Genomic DNA, 19,133 nt, shown 5'->3' with positions numbered 1-19,133 from the left:
CCTGGGTCTAGACATGTTTGCAAACAGCAACGCAGCTTTTGACAGTGCGCTGACATTGCCTACAGTGTCATCTTGAGACGTGATAGGTGTTAACACAACGATGTGCTGTGGCTTCGTGTCGCGAAGATACTGTGAAGAGGTGACAATGTCGACAGTGCTATGTTAGTTTTTTTTTAATTAGCACTGTCGCAAGTACTTGAGATGAGGCCATGATACGGGTCGATCATCTGCGGGCGTCATGGACTCGATATCGCCGTTTCTGCGCACCATGTCCACCTACAAAAAAGCTAAACAGGTCTGCAATCTACATCAACATGAGAACATGCAAAGTAGATAACCTAACGTCGATGTAGGCTCTAGACATGTTCAGGTTCTTTCTTGTCTAAGGTGGCGGCAAATCTGAGCTCGTCATTGCTGTTCCGCATCAGGCTCGGCTATCTGTGAGGCCCGACAAGCACTTCGGGTGAGCGCAGTGCTGGATTGGACAGAGAGCTATTTAAGACGAGGTAAGGCCGTGTTTCTACACTTCATCATCGGAGAGAAGCTAGGTATCATAAGTCGCAGAAGTGGTGAGTCCCGCCGATGCGTCGTGTTCGAGCGAAGGTGTCCGAGACACAGAAGAAACGGCCTAGCGAACAGCAGCCCCCACCGGCTGAACCACAGCCGAACTATCACTCCTCAGACACCACGCGTCTCGAAATGAAATTCGCATGCCTCATAAGGCATATTTCGTCCAATATTGCATGAAAGCCAGTTCTCGCCCTCTACCAAGCATCATGCAAAGGCCACTGGGCACTCGACACCTCCACCGGCTATCGCGGGTTACGAAGCCTCGCTGTAATTGCGCTTCCTTGATTTCCTGCTAACGACATATCCTGCTTCAGGCTGTCCTTCGCGCTTCTTTTCTTCTGTCGTTACTGCTGGTCAGCATGCATCGTTGTTGAGCAATGATTTCCTCCTCTTTTTTCTCGTTCCTTTCACTCTTTTCACTATGTCTAATGCACAACGTTGTGGGTGCGCAGATGCTGGGATCGTGGTCGCCGAATCATGGGGGATTTGAGAGACGACAGAACGGCGATAATAATCGTAATGGACAAAACAATGGACCCGACAACAGCGCGTTCACTATCGTGAATGGAAGAATATTTACACCTGGCTTAGGAATTATCCTTGCTGTAGGTGGAAGTGACAAGACGCGCGATGCTCCTGCTGACAAGAACACAAGCCCCAGCCATTTACGCCCATGGGCGGTGACTTCCTTCACATCGCGCTCGATGTCTCAGGCGATGGCAAACTCCAAGTGCCGCCACGCAATATCGCCGACCCGCTCACCCAGGTCTTTAACTTTACGCTCTTCCTTACATCTACGGTTACGCAGAAGAATTTCACTATATCGAACATAACGACGTCCACACCACCACTCGCAGACATACTAGATCAAGAAAGTGGTCAAACAGTCAAGCACATCAACTTCGAATGGCCTGAGTGTTTAGTCGGAGACAACAACGAGGATGAGGGTTCTACTGCGAGGGGGGACTACAACATCAGCATACACCAGAACTATCGACTGAATGGCGTGGACCGATACACCATCTTCAACCTTCCCATCAGCGTTACGAATAGCATTCAGCGTTTCCCTGGTGCCTCGCAGCTTACTACGAAACCCGCTCCCGGACCGCTCAGCGCAAATGGTGGACGGATGCCCTGCGCCATGATCGAAAACCCGTTGGTCGACTTCCAAACTCAGGTCAACAGCGTTAACAACCCACCGGGTACGCCTATGCAGGACATTGAGATTGAGACAAGCGGAAGGAGTGACGGTGGTCAAGTTGGAGGAAATGGGGCGGATGACGGATCGGGTGGGAGGGGAAGTGGGAACACCAATGGTAACGGCCAGGGTGGTACGAGTGGGCAAGGCGAGATCGCAGGTCCAGGTGGTAACGCTCAACTGGGAGCGGCTGTGCGGATGTCAGGGGAGCAATTCTCGATACTAATGATTGGCATGTTGGGAGCGGTCGTAGTGATGTGCACCTCTGTTAGTCTGTAGTCGCTAGGTAGTGGTCCGCAGCCATAACGACATCATGATACCACGATTCAAATGTGCATGTTTTGTACCCATTCAGTACTGAAAGCTGTGACTATGCACAATCACATAAGACTGCAGTGCGGGACTCGCATCGTATGCGCTAGGCGGGATGTTCACGCATAGGGGATTGTAACAACATCTGATGTCCATGACGAATTTGATTGATTCTAGATGTCCGACATTGTGGTGGAACCTATCCAGCTCCTCCGATATATGCCATGATGCCGTAACTCGTTGTCGATCGTATCGCGTTCCCCGGTGGCGACGCGCTTATTTGGCCTCGTCGAAGACGTAGGTGAGGTGGCACTTTCCGCAGTACTGGCGGTTGTGCATGGCGGCCATGAAGACACCGGCACCGCACTCGGCCTGGGGGCACTCGCGGCGGAGGCGCTCGATCTTGCCGTCACCGTCGACCTTGTAGTACTTGAGGACCGCTAGCTTGGTCTTCTTGCGCTTGTGCTTGATCTTCTTGGGGGTAGTGTACACCTTCTTCTTGCGCTTCTTGGCTCCACCACGGAGGCGGAGGACCAAGTGGAGGGTGGACTCCTTCTGGATGTTGTAGTCCGAAAGAGTGCGGCCATCCTCGAGCTGCTTTCCGGCGAAGATCAGACGCTGCTGGTCCGGGGGAATGCCCTCCTTGTCTGAGCGGCGTTAGACGCGAAACCGGTAGAGCGGTGTGTCGCTACATACCCTGGATCTTGGACTTGACATTGTCAATGGTATCAGAGCTCTCGACCTCGAGAGTGATGGTCTTGCCCGTGACTGGGAGGTTGTTAGCCGCTGAGTTCTAGGTGGCGCCTCGCATGCGATCAGGGCGATGATGGCGGCGCAGCGTGTGTGCGGGTGGTAACGTACGGGTCTTGACGAAAATCTGCATCTTGAACGCTGAGCCTCTCTTCGAGATGCTTTCCTCACGTAGATGCAAAGGTTGCGGGGAGAAGGCACCAGAGGAATTCGAAAAGTACCAAAATCAATGTGGGCAGGCCCGCGGGCTACCGGGCGCCCCGTGCGTTTCGCAGATGCGCTATCGCCGTCTCAGCCTAGCCGCGCTTCTGGTGCATGGGCGGCTCCGGGTAACCTTGGAACCATGTCGTTGCGGCGGCAACGCCAGATAGAGCTCAATGTTTACCCGACCCGGTAAGGCATTATACATCGTCATATCCTCCTCCGCATTTATCCTCCACTTTGCTACTCATCTCTCGCATCCACATCTCTTTGTTCGTTTCAACTATCGATTGCTGCTTTAGCGACTGCTACTGATCACATCTCTACCAACACACTATACACACACACAGGCTTCGGCCAGACTTACTTGACGCAGGCTACTGGGAGACTGCATCTGTACTGAGGATTCCATAAGGATACTAACCGCCCGGCGGAGCGCCGCTTGCACTGCGTGAGGTAAGTCGTTATCTCTCAACTCGAGGCTTCCATCTCATCGTGGTCGGGCCATCACATGATATCAGTTGCTAACAACATACCAGTTTCGGACACCACAGGACTATCCCCCTCCTCCAGAACCGACTCCGGACTCCACCTGCATACGAAATGCTGTCCACAAATATGCCAGCCGGCATCCAGCGCCAACGGATTCAGCACCGCCGACAACTTTCGACACCAGCTGTTTTTGACGCACCCACAGTACGAGCACCACCTGCTAAACTACAACGACGCAACCGAAGCGGCATGAGCTTGGATCTACGCGGCCTCAACCTAGACCCCATCCATGCCGCCCGACAAGCCCAACACCAGGACTACACCCAACGACCAGGACCCTTCGACACACCCACCTTCCAGCAGGAGGACAGTACGGTAAGTAATACTAACAATCTAGGACAAATACCACAGCAATCTATGCAAGTAGCGCAGCCGCTAAGACAGCCCCAGCCGGGCCCCCAGGATTCCTTTTTGGCGTCCCCAGTACAGATCTCTCCCATCACACCGCGGACTCCACGACGGACACTCCGTGCGCAGTCTCCCCAGCAGCCTCCCTCATCCCCCTCTAAACCCCCCACTGCACAGCAACTGAAAGAACTCCACGAGCACATACAATCAGTGTATGGCTCAAGTGGACAAGTCTTCATTAACATCCTCCCAACCCCCACTGCGACACCGCAAAAACCAGCGCAGCTACCAAGCCATGAGTCGTTTGGCGCAACCCAGCACCCAAGCTTCACTGCTATGGGTGACATCAACCTTGAGCCAACCTCCAGAGCCATGACTTTCGACTTTGACAACCCAGATGCCGACATGGGTTACGAGTCGTCCTCTTACTACACATCTGATGCTTTGTCGCCATCGCCAGTTTCTTCGCCGCAACAGCAGAAAGACATGCACTCTTTCCTAGAGAACATCGAAGAGCACCAAGAGATGATGTTTTCGCACGCACCAGCTCTGTTGCCCACACCGCAAACTTCAATGTCGATCAACGGACTACCCATGGACTCATTCTCCCAGCCTCAGATCTTCAACGACCTTGAGGTTGACGCGAGCTTCGAGTTCACTGGCATCGCACCTGAAGAAGTTGCGCGTTACATCAGCGAGCAAGATACCACAACTGGCAAGTGGACCTGCCTCTACCATGGTTGCGGCAAGGTCTTCGGACGACGAGAAAACATCCGATCGCACGTTCAAACCCATCTTGGCGATCGTCAATACAAGTGCAATGGATGCGGCAAGTGCTTTGTTCGCCAGCATGACCTGAAGCGCCACGCAAAGATCCACTCAGGCAACAAGCCCTACAAGTGCCCATGTGGCGCCGGGTTCGCACGACAAGATGCCCTCACCCGCCACCGCCAGCGTGGTATGTGTGTCGGTGGGTTCCCTGACGCAGTCCGCCGACAAGCCAAGCGTGGCCGACCGAAGAAGAATCGTCCAGACATGGAGCAGCGTGTCGAGAAGGCCAGCAGGTCGCGGGCACTAGCATCGGCAGCACCATCCTCAGCTGGCTCGCCGTACTCAGAAGCTCGATCGCCATCACCACTCGAGGGCTACGAACCAGCTCAATCCCAGAACATGCCCCAGCTTCTGTCCGACTCTCAAAGCTACGACTCAATGAACGCTTCAACGGATCCCTTCAGGTTAGTTCCTCAACCACACTTTGTCCAATGCAATACTGATACATGTAATAGCTTTGAGGCCTCATCAAGCCCATTCGCAGACGACGCACAGTCGAGCTTTGCGTCTGCCAACTACTCAAGCGACGCTGCGTCAATGAACATCCTCCAACAGCTCTCACAACACTCGCATACGCCTCCTATGTCACCCGCCGACATGCGGCCCGCTTCCGCTGGGTCCGCAAACGGTTCGAGCGCGCCAGTCCAGTCCAGCCCGCTAAAGGCTTCGTCGTCACCGTCACGGTCGTCTGTCCAGTCTCATCAATTCACAACACCACCGACATCGCCAATCGAGCCCAAAGACGCTCTCGATGAGTTGTTCGACACCATGCCTGACACCTCATACTCCCAGTTCGACCTTGAGATGAAGGCAATGGGCGACTTCACTTCATTGGATTCCTCATCGTACGACCTTTTGGACTTCACCGTATAAATATTCTTACTCGACGCGACGACGCCACTGCGAGGCTGTATGATAACTGTTATGGATTACGACGTATAATGACTCGGCGTTTGCGAAATCTCTGGAAGATGGTTCAACGCATTGCTTTCAATTCTTACTTCTGGGCGGGCTCTCCAAGATCTTGACAGGATCTAAGATCATTCTTAGGAAAGGATCATGTTTCGCTTCTGGTTTTTGTTACTATAGGGGCCGCGCGACGTGGGGATCACGCTCCTTTGGCAGGCACAATTGTTATTTCAAAACGGCGTATATGGTTTGGCTATCTCGACGATTGAACGTCAGAACTAGTGCAGTATTTCTGCTAGCGATGCATCGATATGAACGATGAGCGTTTATGTAGCAATGCGACAATGTTGGACGTCTTGTCAATCGACAAATATGACTTCATCTTTAAACATCACTATCCATACATAGTCTTTACCTGTGATTCCCTTGTCAACCAACGAGCTGACAAAAAGCAAATCATGTATCTGATCTATCGAATTGGGGGTGGTCGTCACAGGAACGCAGAAGCGCTAAGTCGTCACGGCAATTAGTTGACGTCACGACATCTGATCGCGCGCACCCGTGTTCGCGACGCGCCAGCCCCCGATCCCTTTCACCCCAACCTTTCCAATTTCATACAGTTTCAGATCGATATCCTGACGTCGATTCCAGATCGGATCTATTGACGCACCAGCACCTGCCAGCCACTTAGAATGCCTCCCGAAGGTGCCGTTCCCCACTGTCTCGATCGTACCTGCAGATCAGGACGACATCTATGATGTAGATGCATGGGTCAGACAAAGCCCCCTATGGTGTGGCATGGCATTTGCTATGCGATTAGGTCGGCGATCCGAAATAGCGATGATGTCGGTGCAGGGGTAGATTTGAGTCTGTGGGCTATTGCCATGTCAGTATAGATGTAGTGTGCCATCGTTCATGTTAGAGACCATTCACATTCATACTCCCACCGGTACGCCTAGCACCAATCGCACTCTCTTTGAAGCAATGGCTCAGACCACCACCAAAGCTCATACCCTACACTTTTCCTATGACAACGACGATAGTTGTGCGCTCACAGCTCTCATCAATGATGTCCGTTTCCACGTCACTGTCGACCCCAAGGTACTTCAGAAGTCCTCTGAGAAGCCTCTCTACTACGAATACCTCGACAAGATCTCTGCACTTCGCGAAGCCGACGAGCGCGAAGAGGAGCTAGCCGAAGAACGAGAAGCCAAAGTGAAGAGCAAGAAGAACAAGAACAAAGATCGACAGGGCTCAGAGGGAAAGGATAGTGGCATCGACGTCACAGCCGACTCTGACGACGAATACGTAGAGGACGACGTCTCAGAAGCAGGAGAAGACGCCGACCAAGACTCCGCGAGCGCAGGCGTTGAACTGCGAAACTGGATCCTCGCCTCCTTCTCCGAAATCACAAACACCTACGCGCCACCGAACCGCGAACCCGAAGAATCCACCCTCTACGAATGGTATCACGGACCGACATACTTCTACACGTTGCAAATCGCCAACGGAGAACTCTCACCAGAACTCTTGGAAACAACATCCGACCTAGAAGCCCAAATCGAAGCCCTCGTCCCCCGCATGAAAGTCCCCAAATACATGCAAGACTACAAGCTCCCCTGGCTCAACGCCAACGATCTGATCGTCGAGTCAGAAGTCAGCATGCCACCTCCAGCACACCCAGGCCAAGTCCTCCACAAAGAGACGAAGGACACATACTTCTTCAAACCGGTCGTAGCCGACCAACCCGACTCTGTGAAGCGCGAGATACAGATACTGCGTAAGATCGAGAAATTAGGTCTTGATATCAAGTTTCCCCATCTACGCGGGTTTGTCGCTCAGGGCAATAGCAAGACAGAAGTCATGGGCTTGTTGTTAGAGAACATCGATGCGCCAACACCATTGACCAAGTTGCTCAGGTCGTCGGTGGACGAAGAGAAGAGGCGTATTTGGAGTGAAAAGAGCGCGGCGTATGTGTCGTTGCTCCACGACAATGGTATCATTTGGGGTGATGCGAAAGCAGACAACTTCATGGTCGACGCGAATGACGAGCTTTGGATCATTGATTTTGGGGGCAGCTATACAGAGGGCTGGGTGGATCCTGATATCAGCGAGACTCTTGAGGGAGACGATATGGGGCTTGAGAAGATTCAGGCTGCACTCGAGGACCCGGAGAAGAACACGGTCGATTTGGGGTTGGTTGATGAGGAGGAGGATGGGGAGGCGGTGGTGGAGCAGGGGGTGAGTGAGCAGAGTAGTAGTAGTGTCAAGGAGACGGCTAGTACGTTGTTTGTCACGGAGAAGTCGGCTGGCGAGGAGGTTACGAGGACGGAGAAAAGGAAGAGGGCTGTGGACGAGGTTGAGAGTGAGGTTGATCAGAGTGGAGCGGAGGTTGCTGGTGATGAAGAGGATGAGCATACGCAGAAGAAGAGGAAGAGCGAAGAGTGATACCCCTATATAGTACTTGCGCATTAATACCATTACCCTTTCGACACAGTTTTGCTTTCATCATCCCCCTGCCATCCTGACGTGGTATGCCTGGTTCATTGCATACACCCTTCGTGCTATGGGGACAGCCGGGTTGAGTTGGAGTACTTTGTTGTTATTTAGTCATGAGTGGAAAGCTACACAATTGCACGCTTGCACCTCGCTTTTCCCAGAGATATTTATACACGGCGTTGTCTTCGAATAGTATTCTCCCAAAGACGCATTCCACCTAGTCTTCTTACTTCCTGTTCGCCCTCTGCTCCTTATCCGCTGTGGTTTGGCTGATGTCCAGACCGAGACCCCTGCTGTCGAGGTAGACCTTGTTTGCGCTCTGCTGCAGAATCTGTGCGATATTCCTTGCGTTCTCGAACTCCCTGAGATCAACGTAACTCCTACTCTTCTTGATGGCGTCACCAATCAGCTCGGCGGACCGGGCCTCACCCTGAGCGCGGACGACGGTGGCTTGCTTCTCCTGGCGGGCTTTGTCGACGACGAAGGCAGCACGTTGGGCTTCTTGCTGTGCAACTTGCTTGGCTTCGACTGCGGCGGTGAACTCGGGGGAGAAGGCGAGGTGCTAAGGAGTGTTAGACCATGGTGGGGTAAGAACAGGTGGGCGTCAACTTACTGTTAGAGAGACATCGTCGAGCATGATGTTGAACCTCGCTGCTCTTCGGACCAAGTTGTCGCGTACCAGCCTACTGACGTTCTCACGCTGTGTGATGAGCTGACTGGCATTGAACTGCGCCACGACGCTCTTGAGAACCTCGTTGACGATTGATGGCAGAACACGCTCATCGTAGTCGGTGCCCAGTGTCCTGTAGATCTGCGGCAGAGATTCAACCCGCGGTCTTGACAGTACACGGCAGGTTATGTTGACCATCTGCAAGTCCTTGGTGCCGGTGAGGGAGGCGACGTTGCGGGGTTTGGCGCGCACATCGTAGGTAATGGGTGTCTCGAACCAGGGAATGCGGAAGTGGGTTCCTTCGCTGTAGATTTCCTTCTGGACGCCGCCTACTCGGGTGTACTTGATTGCTCGGTGACCACCGTCGACTATCGCAAGTCAGCATCATTCGTACTATGGCCATTGGAAGGCCCTACGAGAGAGCTCTTTAAAGAATACCTACCGTTGAACAGGGCATTGTTTGCCATCCAGATTCCACCACCAACTAGTACCAGACCTCCAAGACCTCCAAAGAGGCCCTTCGGTGGTCCGCCGCCGCCCGCGCCGCCGAATCGAGAGCCGCGTCGTGTGAGCTCATTCTGGATGCGCGCCCAGGCTTCCTTGGGATCCGGTGCAGACATGTTGGCCGTGAGGGTGAGGGGTTGGCGTGGGGTGCGTGAGACGTGTAGGCGGCGACGATGGCGGATGCAGCTCGGTCATGAGGTAGTCGACGATGAGAAAATGGTAGTCGGCCAATCACAACTCCCGACCGCACCGAACCGCCAAGCAACCTCCGCAGTGCTGTATCGCGGTGGCTAGACCCTTTTGCGACTATATTTTCGGTCATTCGTGCATCGCTTGAAACATTCCATATGTGTCGTACCCACAGGTCGAATGTCCTCGCGGGCTTGACGTCTCATCTTAGATGGTGGCTTACCAGAGTTGTCGCAGTATCTCGGCGCATAGACCACCCAATCAATGTCGTAGGTAGTCCCGTCTTAAGCACAGCTGTCCATAAGCTCCCCCATCTCCATTCGGTTTCGTTCCTGCCCATCTGGCGGCGGTTCTTCTTTTCTTGTGCATTGCCATCGTTTCGTGATACCCGATTGTTTCTTTCACTCTCGATTAATTGACTTGCGACCGTCGCGTGAACCATTGCGACGCAGGTGAAGCTACTATCAGCCAAGCAGGAGGTACGTTGGTTCACTGCTTTAGCTCCAATTCGACAGCCCTCTGACAAGATTCCAGATAGATAGACTACGACAAATATAATCGGGCAACCAATTGCACCCCGAGTCGAGCCTCATCGTCAACCCGAGCACCGCATTGCGCCCCTCCAACATGCACATCACACCGCAATCGCTGCGGACCATTGCCTGGTCGACCCTCGCTCTCTCCACAGCGCACGCCCAATATGTCATAGATAACCTCAGCTTTGGCCAGAAAGCTGGCCAACAAATCTCGCCCGATTACACGACAGTCCCTCACTTCGTCATTCAGGGCTCAGACGACTATGTGCCCCAGATTCTTTCCGACAGAATTATCCTCACACCTCCATACCCCGGAGGCAAGCGTGGTTCGATATGGGCGCAGGACCCGCTACACCACAGCGGCGACTGGACGGCCGAGTTGGACTTCAGAGCGACTGGCATGGAGCGTGGAGGCGGTAACCTGCAGTTGTGGTACATCAAGGACTCACAAGCGCGGGAGACACCGGCGAGTCTGTACACGGCTCCCAAGTTCGACGGACTGGTACTCGTCATAGACCAGTATGAAGGACACGGCGGCTCTGTTCGCGGTTTCCTGAACGACGGGACCAAGGACATCAGGGCTCACCCTGACCCTGACACATTGGCCTTTGGCAGATGCGACTACGCATACAGGAACCGTGGAGAGCTTACTCCTATCAAATTGCACCACGCAGAGGGTTTCCTAGAAGTCATTGTAGACGGGGAAACCTGCTTCAAGACCAACAAGGTATGCTCTCAAACCCACGCGCTCAGATACACACCACTAACTATCCCTCTAGGTCGATCTCCCTGAAGGCTACTACTTCGGTGTAAGCGCCTCCTCCGCCGAGAACCCCGACTCCTTCGAAGTCCACAAGTTCGTCGTCTCTACCACCAACTCGTACACGCGCGAAGAGCCCAACCTAAGCAAGAAGGACTACATCAACTCCCAGCAACAACACCAACAACAGCAAAACCTCGCCGCCCAGCAAGGCCACGAGCAGCAGACGCACAAGCAGAACCAAGGGCAGCAGAACTACGGTTCCTCCACCTCCCAGCAAGACATCCCCAAGATGCTCGAAGACGTCCTAGCAGGCAACATCCGCTCGCAACAAGACCAATTCGCCGACCTCCACAACCGCATCCAAATCATCAACAACCGCGTCTATGAAATCGCAGAAACCGTTACACTCATCCACAAGGAGAACATGGAGCGCTGGGAAGAACTCCATCGTCGCATTGTGCCCATGGATGACCGCGCCGCGGCCACAATCCGCAACATGGAAAAGGTTGAGCGCACGACGATGCAGATACTGCGAGACATCGAGAACAAGGATTACAAGGACATGATGCAGCAAATTCATCACGCCCTGGACAGGAACCACGGACACGTCATGTCGAGTTTGCCAGGTATGATGGGTGATGGTAAGTGACAATTCTCTATCCGGTGCGTTTTGAGAGGACAGTAAAGCTAACTCGGTATCACAGTTGTTGGCAGCCACGGACCCAGCCTAATGACCTTCTTCTTCATCGCGGTCGCTGTACAGATTATGATCACAGGTGCTTATATCGTTTATAAGAAGAGGCGAGGTGGTGCGCCCAAGAAATACTTGTAAACCATTTTCCAGGGGCTTGGTATCAGACCCAGAGACGTGCATACATAGGGGTTGGGAGATGTGTACTATATGCTGTACCCGAGAAACGCGTTGTTCTCGGTCTGTTGTTTGTTAGCTGGCATGGAATACTACATGGCATTGCTTTTATCGCAAAAGGACCCGGTGCTCTGTACACGGCGTTTGGTTCATGACTTGTGAGGGAAACAAGCAGAAGCACGTACTTTGTACGCAGTTTCATATTCAGACTGTAAATATATTCTATGCAATTCGTACCCAAATGAAAAACACCATCTATGCAATGACAGAAAGGAAAGACGTCAAACACCACATGCTCTATGCAGCGTGTCCCAACCATGTATATGCAGCCCACCCTTCATAACAACCAAAGCAAATCCCCCACCCTCCTTGACCTAAGCGCTCATCTTGCGCGGCTCAAGCAGCAACTTGCCCTGCGGTCCAGATTTCTCTTGAAACCCTTCTGTCCTCGAGAAGACACGTTGACCGCGTAGCCAAGTCTCCCTCACAACACCTCTGAGCGTCTTGTTTTCATACGGCGAGACCTTGTTGCGAAAGAGCATGGTGTTAGGCTCGACCTGCATTACCGTTAGCCCACAGCCCATCCGTAAATAGAGGGAGGAAAGAAGAAATCGGGAACCACATACCAAGAACTCAGCCTCATCGTCAAACACAACAATATCCGCATCAAAACCGACACTGATATCACCCTTGCTCTTCTCGAGCCCAACCTGCTTCGCCGTATTCCTACAGCACCAGCGTACGATTTCCTCGACGCTGAAGTCGGGGTTGCGCTTCGTGCCTTCGGTCCACAGGATAGGTAGACCGAGGCCCACGCTCGAGATGCCGCCCCAAGCGCTGAAGAAATCGCCTTTTCCGTCTGGTCCTTGGACTTCGGTCTTGCTGCTCTCCCCCGTTTTCTTAGGTGCTAGATGCGGAGGTAGGAGTTTGATCTCAGGCGTGCAAGGCGAGTGGTCTGAGACGACTGTTTGAATCACGCCATCAGCTGTGTCTTGAAGCAGTTCTTCCCAGAGGCCATCTTGGTTGGATTGCGAGCGGATGGGCGGGCAGCATTTATGTCTTGTGTCGCCTTCTTGAATACCTTCTGAGGCGAGGGCAAGATAGTGGAAACAGGTTTCGGCTGTGATTTTTATGCCGTCGGCGCGCGCTTTACGTAGCATGGGGATGGCTTCTATGGCCGAGAGGTGCACGATGTGGAGTTGCAGGTCGGGGGCTAGGTGGGCTAGGGAGAGGATTTCGGCTACGGCGCAGGTCTCGAAGGATGGCGGGCGGGATTGAAGAAATGTGTCGTACGAAGTTAATGGGCCTTTGGGGGCGAGTGGGGGAAGGGATTGTTGGACGTCGTCGCCTACAGAGTCGGTGATGGGTGGGATCATTTCGGCGTGGAACATTAGTGTTGTTGTTGCGTCTTTGAGTTCAAGGAGTGCTTTTTCGATGTCGAGGGATGAGACGGCGGGGAATTCGTCGACCTGGGGAGTGGTTAGTGTCACGTGCTGGGGTGCTGGGATAGAGATACTCACTCCACTGTCACACAGGAAACCCTTGAAGCCCCGAACACCCTCCTTGACTAAAGCCTTGAGGTCTCCTGAGTTGCCGGGGATGATGCCACCGTAGAAGCCTACATCAACCCAGCACTTTCCCTGTGATGCTTCGCATTTGATCTTGAGGTTCTCGACCGTAGTCGTAGGAGGAATAGCGTTCAAGGGCATGTCAATGACTGTTGTGACACCACCGAAAGCCGCAGCCCGAGTACCAGTCCAGAAACCTTCCCACTCTGTCCGACCAGGTTCGTTGAGGTGGACATGGGCATCAACTAGGCCAGGTAGTAGGATGTGTGGCGAGTAGTCGGTGTATGGCGTGCCTTCAGGGAAGTCTGTAGGAGGAAGTACTGAGTGGAAGATGGAAGTGATCTTTCCTGTGAGATTTGATACGACGATGGTAGCCTCAGTCAACCGACCAGCAACGACTGCTCTTGATGAAGCAAGGACTGTGATGGCTTGGACGGGTTGCTCGTGAGAAACGGGTGGAGGCGTAGTTGCGTGGGGTGCCATGATGCCAAATTGGAAATGTAATCGACTGTGAGAAGACGAGGAAAAGAAGAGAGTGCGCAAAGATGTTTAAAAGTGCTCAGCTCCGTGCTAACAGCAAGAGCTATATACAGCAACAAGCCCCGAACTCGGCAAACGCGGGGAAGAAGGTGGGCGTCTCCGGGTGAGCTGCAGATAAGCGTTGATAAGGCACGTTTGGTGTTGCGCCTAACAGATGTCAAAGAGGAAAGTAGTTTGTATCTTGCTGAAATTTGGCAGAGCAGTACTTTCAAACAGAGAAAACGTTTGAGAGAAGAGATGCGCTCAGTAAGTCGTTATCAAAAACGCCAAAACCTGGGGTACAGGCCCTTATCTACCCGTTGGTATGGGCCAGCCCAAAGATCCTCTCGGGGCATTGTAGCCAGACTCTGGGTCAGCTAACATGGCGTCAGGGGACTGTGGAGCATCGGCGAACCCTGGAATACACGTTGCTCGATTCTATCGAGTAACTAGGGTGGAGGTAGTCTATCGCGGCCGCCTTAGCCATGCATCTCGACCCTGTCTCCCGTTGGCCGATTTAGTGTAGATACGAGGCTATTCGCCCTGGTATAGTGTGCTACTCCAAGATCGAGCATGCGAGATTTTGGCTGTCTAGGTTGGGCGCGCATCATGAGCTGTTTCTCCGTCATCAGTGCTCGAAGTTTGATTCCTCGAAGATTGGGTAGAGCGTGGGAATCGGTAAACTTCCTAAACGTGTTGCTGCACGTTGTGGATGGTGTTGGGGGACGTGCATGTGTTACTGATAAGCAGCTGCAAGGGTATTGCTGCACGCGATAGGCGCACAGTAGATCGCGCGATTAGAGCCCTCAGACTAGCGCAGGGTCAACGGCGGAGCGTCATACTTCTAGAATCTCAGACCCAGGGCCTCTGTGATATTTTATTCACTGCTTTCTTTACGGTTTGAGTAAAGATTGATGAGGGAAACAGACTCTTGTTGTGGACTGTTCGTTGGCATGGAAGGTGCGAGTTCGAAGACATCGGAGTAAGGCCCGATTCCATCGGAGAAGCTAAGCATATGTCAGCCAGCGTACCTCTCAACACGACCTTCCCATTACTCGATAGAAATCGAGTAAAGGAAATACGATGCGCCGAAGACTGAGGCGAGCCGCAGACTAGACCCATGCGAACGCCCTGACTGTTCGGGGCTGGCCGACAGCCATATCATCAACCGAGAACCCGAACGCGCCCGGGTCGTGCTGGTGCCATTCTTCTACCTACCTCGTCCCAGCAAGCGCGACTTCACCTGGACATTTTACTGAGACTTCGAATTGCGAGAATGTGTATAGATATGAAGAGACGGCTACACTGTGGTTTCGGAGGTTTCCGATGCTCTGTCATGCTGTGATCGTCGGTCGAAGTCGTGTATTGCAAGCGGCGAACTACGGCACTGAAGCCCTGTCCTCAGGGTAACTATCGAGTAACGAAAACTCGACGCCTCTCGGATTCTGGGATTTTCAGTAGCGCGCCAACACGACGGACGTCGCAAAGATGACAGCTACTCTCGACTCGCTCCGGCGGCCGGCAGGCTCTGCAGGCACGATTGGCCGAACTGCCTCTACATTGGCTGCGTGCGCCTACGGGCAGCTCAGTGTAGCGGTAAAGACCTTGCAGCTGCGCTTCAACGCCGAAGACAAGTTTTGCTTACGTTTACCCGGGTGATTGAAGGCGTGTTGCTCAGCATGGTACGCAATGGTCCTAGCCGGCATGTCAAACGGGCTGCCACGCCAACCTAGGAAAAAACTGAACAGCCTGGAGCCTACGTTGGCGTTAGGTCACCTATTTTACAAGGTTTTGGCTTAATGTAGTCTGCAGACCTGTCCAGTTTTTTTCTTGTATGAGGTGCTGCCACGTCCGACAGCGGCTCGGTGATCAGCGTCGACAGGCATAACTGCATGTCTGACGCGTACTTGTTCGTCTGTCAATGATATCTGTAATATTCATGCACTGGCTGCCACATTCAGAACGACCAGGCAAGTGGGAAGATCAGCTCAAAGCGCTTTAACCAATATTGTTAAGCTGGGATTGTTTGTCATATGAGAGATGGCCAGCAACACCTGTAGCTTTTTTGAGAGTTTCGTTGGTTGAATATGCCTGACGAACCGTCCCCAAACAGCGTAGCAGCTAACGATGTACACCCAACCTCACTTCTTCAGCGTCGACTGCTTCTTCTGCGGGAACGAGGATGACTTGTTAGCTGCCAACAGAGTTCGTGAGTTGTAGAGACTGGCTTGGAGTCCATATTCTGCAGCTGTCTCGCGTCTGAGATCCAGATAAGTGTAGGCGTCTGGTTTGTAGTAAATGGTCCTGCCGACGTTGATGAGACCCATGGTCTCAAGCTCATGGAGTACTCGCAGTACATCGTCAGCGTCCAGGAAGTCCTTTGTGTAGACACAGACTATGAAAGGTATTTTGTCAGTAGTTGTGCACTACCTGTCGTACGTCAAACTTACTTAGTCGCTCGTCCTTGCCGTCGTCTGTGGCCACCTTGCAGGTACAGCCAAGTCGATTATCGATCACATTTGCGACAACTTGCTTCCAGACCCGAGCAACTTCCACAGCTTTGGGGAACAACATCCACTAACACCAGTCAGTGATTTGAAGAAGTGAATGATCGGGCAGCTAATGGAACTTACCTTTCCGGACAGAACATGCGTGTCCTTTGCAAGGTCAGAGATCCGTTCTTGTAGAGCTTTGCTCTCTTGGAGGAGCTGTTTAGTGACCATGCCTCTAGGCCCCTTCGCGCCTTCTTTCTGGATGTCGCGGCGGATCTGGAGCGACTGTTGAAGCAACTCCGTGCCACGCGATATAAAGTCTTGAACACGCGGCGAAGGTGACTTGTCGCGAGGATTGCGATACGGATTAGCACCCCAGATCCAGGGACATGTAGAGATGGAGGTTGTATATGGAGGAAGTCGCCTGACAAAGTCATCAACAGGCTCGCCTAGCTGCCACGCATCATCCTGTCCTTCCAAAGGATTGAACAGTTCTAGGTTCGAGGCCGGCACAGGTGAGGGCTCTCGCTTTCGCTTGCCTTGTCTTGCCAATCGCTCCTGCTCCATAGCTTGCCGGTCGAGACCCGATATGTCGAAGGTGTTAGTCTTTGCCGCAGGTTGCTTGTCTGACACGGCTCCATCTGATGGTGGTGCTGGTGTTCTTGCAGCAGCCGCGATTGTGTTTAGGTCTTTAGCATGTGCGCGCCAGAAAGGTCCGGTCTTGAAGCTTTCACACTTTTTTGATTGGTGTTGTTTTTCATCCTCGTCACCTAAATCCACCGTCAATCACTTCTCATGAGATTAGCTTGAGGTGTCCAAACTTACCATAGAAACTGCTATCATCTGAGATCCACCCTTCTCCGGACACAGTATCCTCCTCCGCCATCGTCCGCACTGTGATTACTATCGCAGGTCATGCCCTGCCCAGGTGAGGTTTGAGTGATGTGGAGAATGTTTGCTCGACTTGACGCGATATGACGAGCGATGGTTACACGGATGGGGAAGGAACGAGGGAAGGCGGACAAGGGTATCCCTGCAGCCCAAACGCGCCCGCGACCACTATACGCGAACGCGTCGGCCAACTCTTTCACCCCCAGCATCCGCGTCCTCACAACATATACCTCCAAATCCAATCGCATGACTTCCGAAATGCCGCACTCAGTTACGCCGGAATCCACGCCCGCAGAGGAGTCTTCAGCGACAGTGTCCCAAACGGATGCTATCAAACCCGAGCCGGAGACGCAAGATGTTGCAATGGAAGACGCACCCACAGCCGCCGCGGTCGAGAAGTCCAAGGTAAACCTCGAGGAGCTCTTCGACGATGAAGATTCAGACGAAGAGTTTCCTTCGAGCGCGCCAGCACCTACGTCGCAGGAGGATGCCTCGCAACCCGCACCAATGTACGCCCCACCTACCGACATATTGCATTCATAACACTTGCTGACACCGATACAGCAAGATCACATCGAAATCCTCCTTCTCCGACCCAGACGTCATGCGCGCATTCTACCAACGCCTGTTCCCCTTCCGTCCCCTCTTCCAATGGCTCAACCATTCTGCAACACCCAGCAACGACTTTGCACACCGCGAATTCGCCTTCACCCTACCCAACGACGCATACCTACGATACCAATCTTTCCCAACAGCCGATCTCCTGCGGAAGCAATGCATAAACATGCTGCCCTCACGTTTCGAAATCGGTCCCATGTACAGCACAAACCCGAGAGACAGGAAAACACTGCGAAAAGCGAGCTCGTTCCGCCCGTTGATGAAAGAGCTGGTCTTTGATATCGATATGACGGATTACGACGACATTAGAACATGTTGCACGGGTGCGAGCATCTGTCTCAAGTGCTGGGGCTTCATCACAATGGCCATCAAGACCATCGATGTTGCTCTACGGGAAGACTTTGGCTTCAAACATATCCTATGGGTGTACTCCGGTCGTCGAGGAGCCCACGCCTGGGTCTGCGATAAGCGCGCGCGAGAGATGGACGACCAAAAGCGCCGCTCCGTAGCCGGCTATCTCGAACTACTCAAAGGAGGAGACCAGGGCGGCAAGAAGGTCAACGCGCGACGACCTCTACATCCTCATCTCGAGCGCAGTTTGGCTATCTTGAAAGAGCACTTCCAGACCTCCATCCTCGCTGAACAAGATCCCTGGGCCGCGGAAGAAAAGTCCGCGCACCTCCTCGACCTCATCCCAGACCCCACGCTCAGAGCAGCACTAAAGAAGAAGTGGGATTCTGCGCCCTCCCGCCCCAGCGCATCGAAATGGGCCGACATTGACGCGTTAGCCAAATCTGGCGCCTTGTCAAAGACGCCCAAAGACCTTCTCGAAGCCAAGCAAGACATTATCCTAGAATACACATACCCCCGTCTCGATGCCGAAGTCTCCAAGAAACTCAACCATTTGCTCAAGTCGCCATTCGTAATCCACCCCGGAACAGGACGTGTTTGTGTTCCAATCGACACGAGGACCGTGGAGGATTTCGATCCGTTGAGCGTACCAACAGTCACGCAATTACTCCAGGAGATCGACGATTGGTCAGGCGAAGAAACAGATAAGAAGATACAGGATTGGGAGAAGACGAGCTTGAAGCCGTACGTAGACTACTTCCGATGGTTTGTCGCGGGCTTAGTGGACGAGGACAAACCAGCGCTGAAGAGGGAAAGGGAGGAAGGCGCCGATGCCATGGAATTCTGATGATATGCCGTTCACCAAGAACATGCGGGCATATAAAACGCCTGGCGTTGGGGAAAGAAACAAAGGAATATGTATGATGCATCTCGACCTTCTCAATATCTACCCACTACCATTCTCACTCCAAAATTCCACACCCCACATGCTACC

General features: G+C 53.0%; 7 protein-coding genes across 7 annotated transcripts; 4 read left to right on the top strand and 3 right to left on the bottom strand.

The window, feature by feature from the left end:
- Positions 1–1,022: 1,022 nt before the first annotated feature.
- Positions 1,023–2,047, top strand: J4E79_003781 (uncharacterized protein; the record flags this gene model as incomplete). The annotated part of the gene is made up of 2 exons (XM_049352672.1): positions 1,023–1,175; positions 1,226–2,047. 2 exons carry the CDS (start codon positions 1,023–1,025, stop codon positions 2,045–2,047), a joined length of 975 nt encoding a protein of 324 aa, XP_049213051.1.
- Positions 2,048–3,649: 1,602 nt separating this feature from the next.
- On the top strand, positions 3,650–5,635 carry J4E79_003780 (uncharacterized protein; the record flags this gene model as incomplete). Its single annotated transcript, XM_049352671.1, has 1 exon — positions 3,650–5,635. One exon carries the CDS (start codon positions 3,650–3,652, stop codon positions 5,633–5,635), a length of 1,986 nt encoding a protein of 661 aa, XP_049213050.1.
- A 1,020-nt stretch (positions 5,636–6,655) lies between these two features.
- Positions 6,656–8,119, top strand: J4E79_003779 (uncharacterized protein; the record flags this gene model as incomplete). Its single annotated transcript, XM_049352670.1, has 1 exon — positions 6,656–8,119. One exon carries the CDS (start codon positions 6,656–6,658, stop codon positions 8,117–8,119), a length of 1,464 nt encoding a protein of 487 aa, XP_049213049.1.
- Positions 8,120–8,396: 277 nt separating this feature from the next.
- Positions 8,397–9,460, bottom strand: PHB2 (Prohibitin-2, subunit of the prohibitin complex (Phb1p-Phb2p); the record flags this gene model as incomplete). Its single annotated transcript, XM_049352669.1, has 3 exons — positions 8,397–8,732; positions 8,784–9,208; positions 9,283–9,460. The coding sequence occupies 3 exons, from the start codon at positions 9,458–9,460 to the stop codon at positions 8,397–8,399; spliced, it is 939 nt and encodes a 312-aa protein (XP_049213048.1).
- Positions 9,461–12,074: 2,614 nt separating this feature from the next.
- Positions 12,075–13,751, bottom strand: J4E79_003777 (uncharacterized protein; the record flags this gene model as incomplete). The annotated part of the gene is made up of 3 exons (XM_049352668.1): positions 12,075–12,257; positions 12,327–13,169; positions 13,221–13,751. 3 exons carry the CDS (start codon positions 13,749–13,751, stop codon positions 12,075–12,077), a joined length of 1,557 nt encoding a protein of 518 aa, XP_049213047.1.
- Positions 13,752–15,928: 2,177 nt separating this feature from the next.
- On the bottom strand, positions 15,929–17,165 carry J4E79_003776 (uncharacterized protein; the record flags this gene model as incomplete). The annotated part of the gene is made up of 4 exons (XM_049352667.1): positions 15,929–16,182; positions 16,238–16,271; positions 16,421–17,049; positions 17,105–17,165. The coding sequence occupies 4 exons, from the start codon at positions 17,163–17,165 to the stop codon at positions 15,929–15,931; spliced, it is 978 nt and encodes a 325-aa protein (XP_049213046.1).
- Positions 17,166–17,416: 251 nt separating this feature from the next.
- Positions 17,417–18,986, top strand: J4E79_003775 (uncharacterized protein; the record flags this gene model as incomplete). The annotated part of the gene is made up of 2 exons (XM_049352666.1): positions 17,417–17,679; positions 17,735–18,986. The coding sequence occupies 2 exons, from the start codon at positions 17,417–17,419 to the stop codon at positions 18,984–18,986; spliced, it is 1,515 nt and encodes a 504-aa protein (XP_049213045.1).
- Between the last annotated feature and the right edge of the window lie 147 nt (positions 18,987–19,133).

Source organism: Alternaria viburni (assembly GCF_023758015.1).
Source record: "Alternaria viburni strain BMP 2772 chromosome Unknown scaffold_6, whole genome shotgun sequence".
In the NCBI taxonomy this organism is placed as follows: Eukaryota; Fungi; Ascomycota; class Dothideomycetes; order Pleosporales; family Pleosporaceae; genus Alternaria; species Alternaria viburni.
The sequence above is the reverse complement of the archived record's forward strand: the minus strand, read 5'-3'. Positions and strand labels throughout refer to the sequence as shown.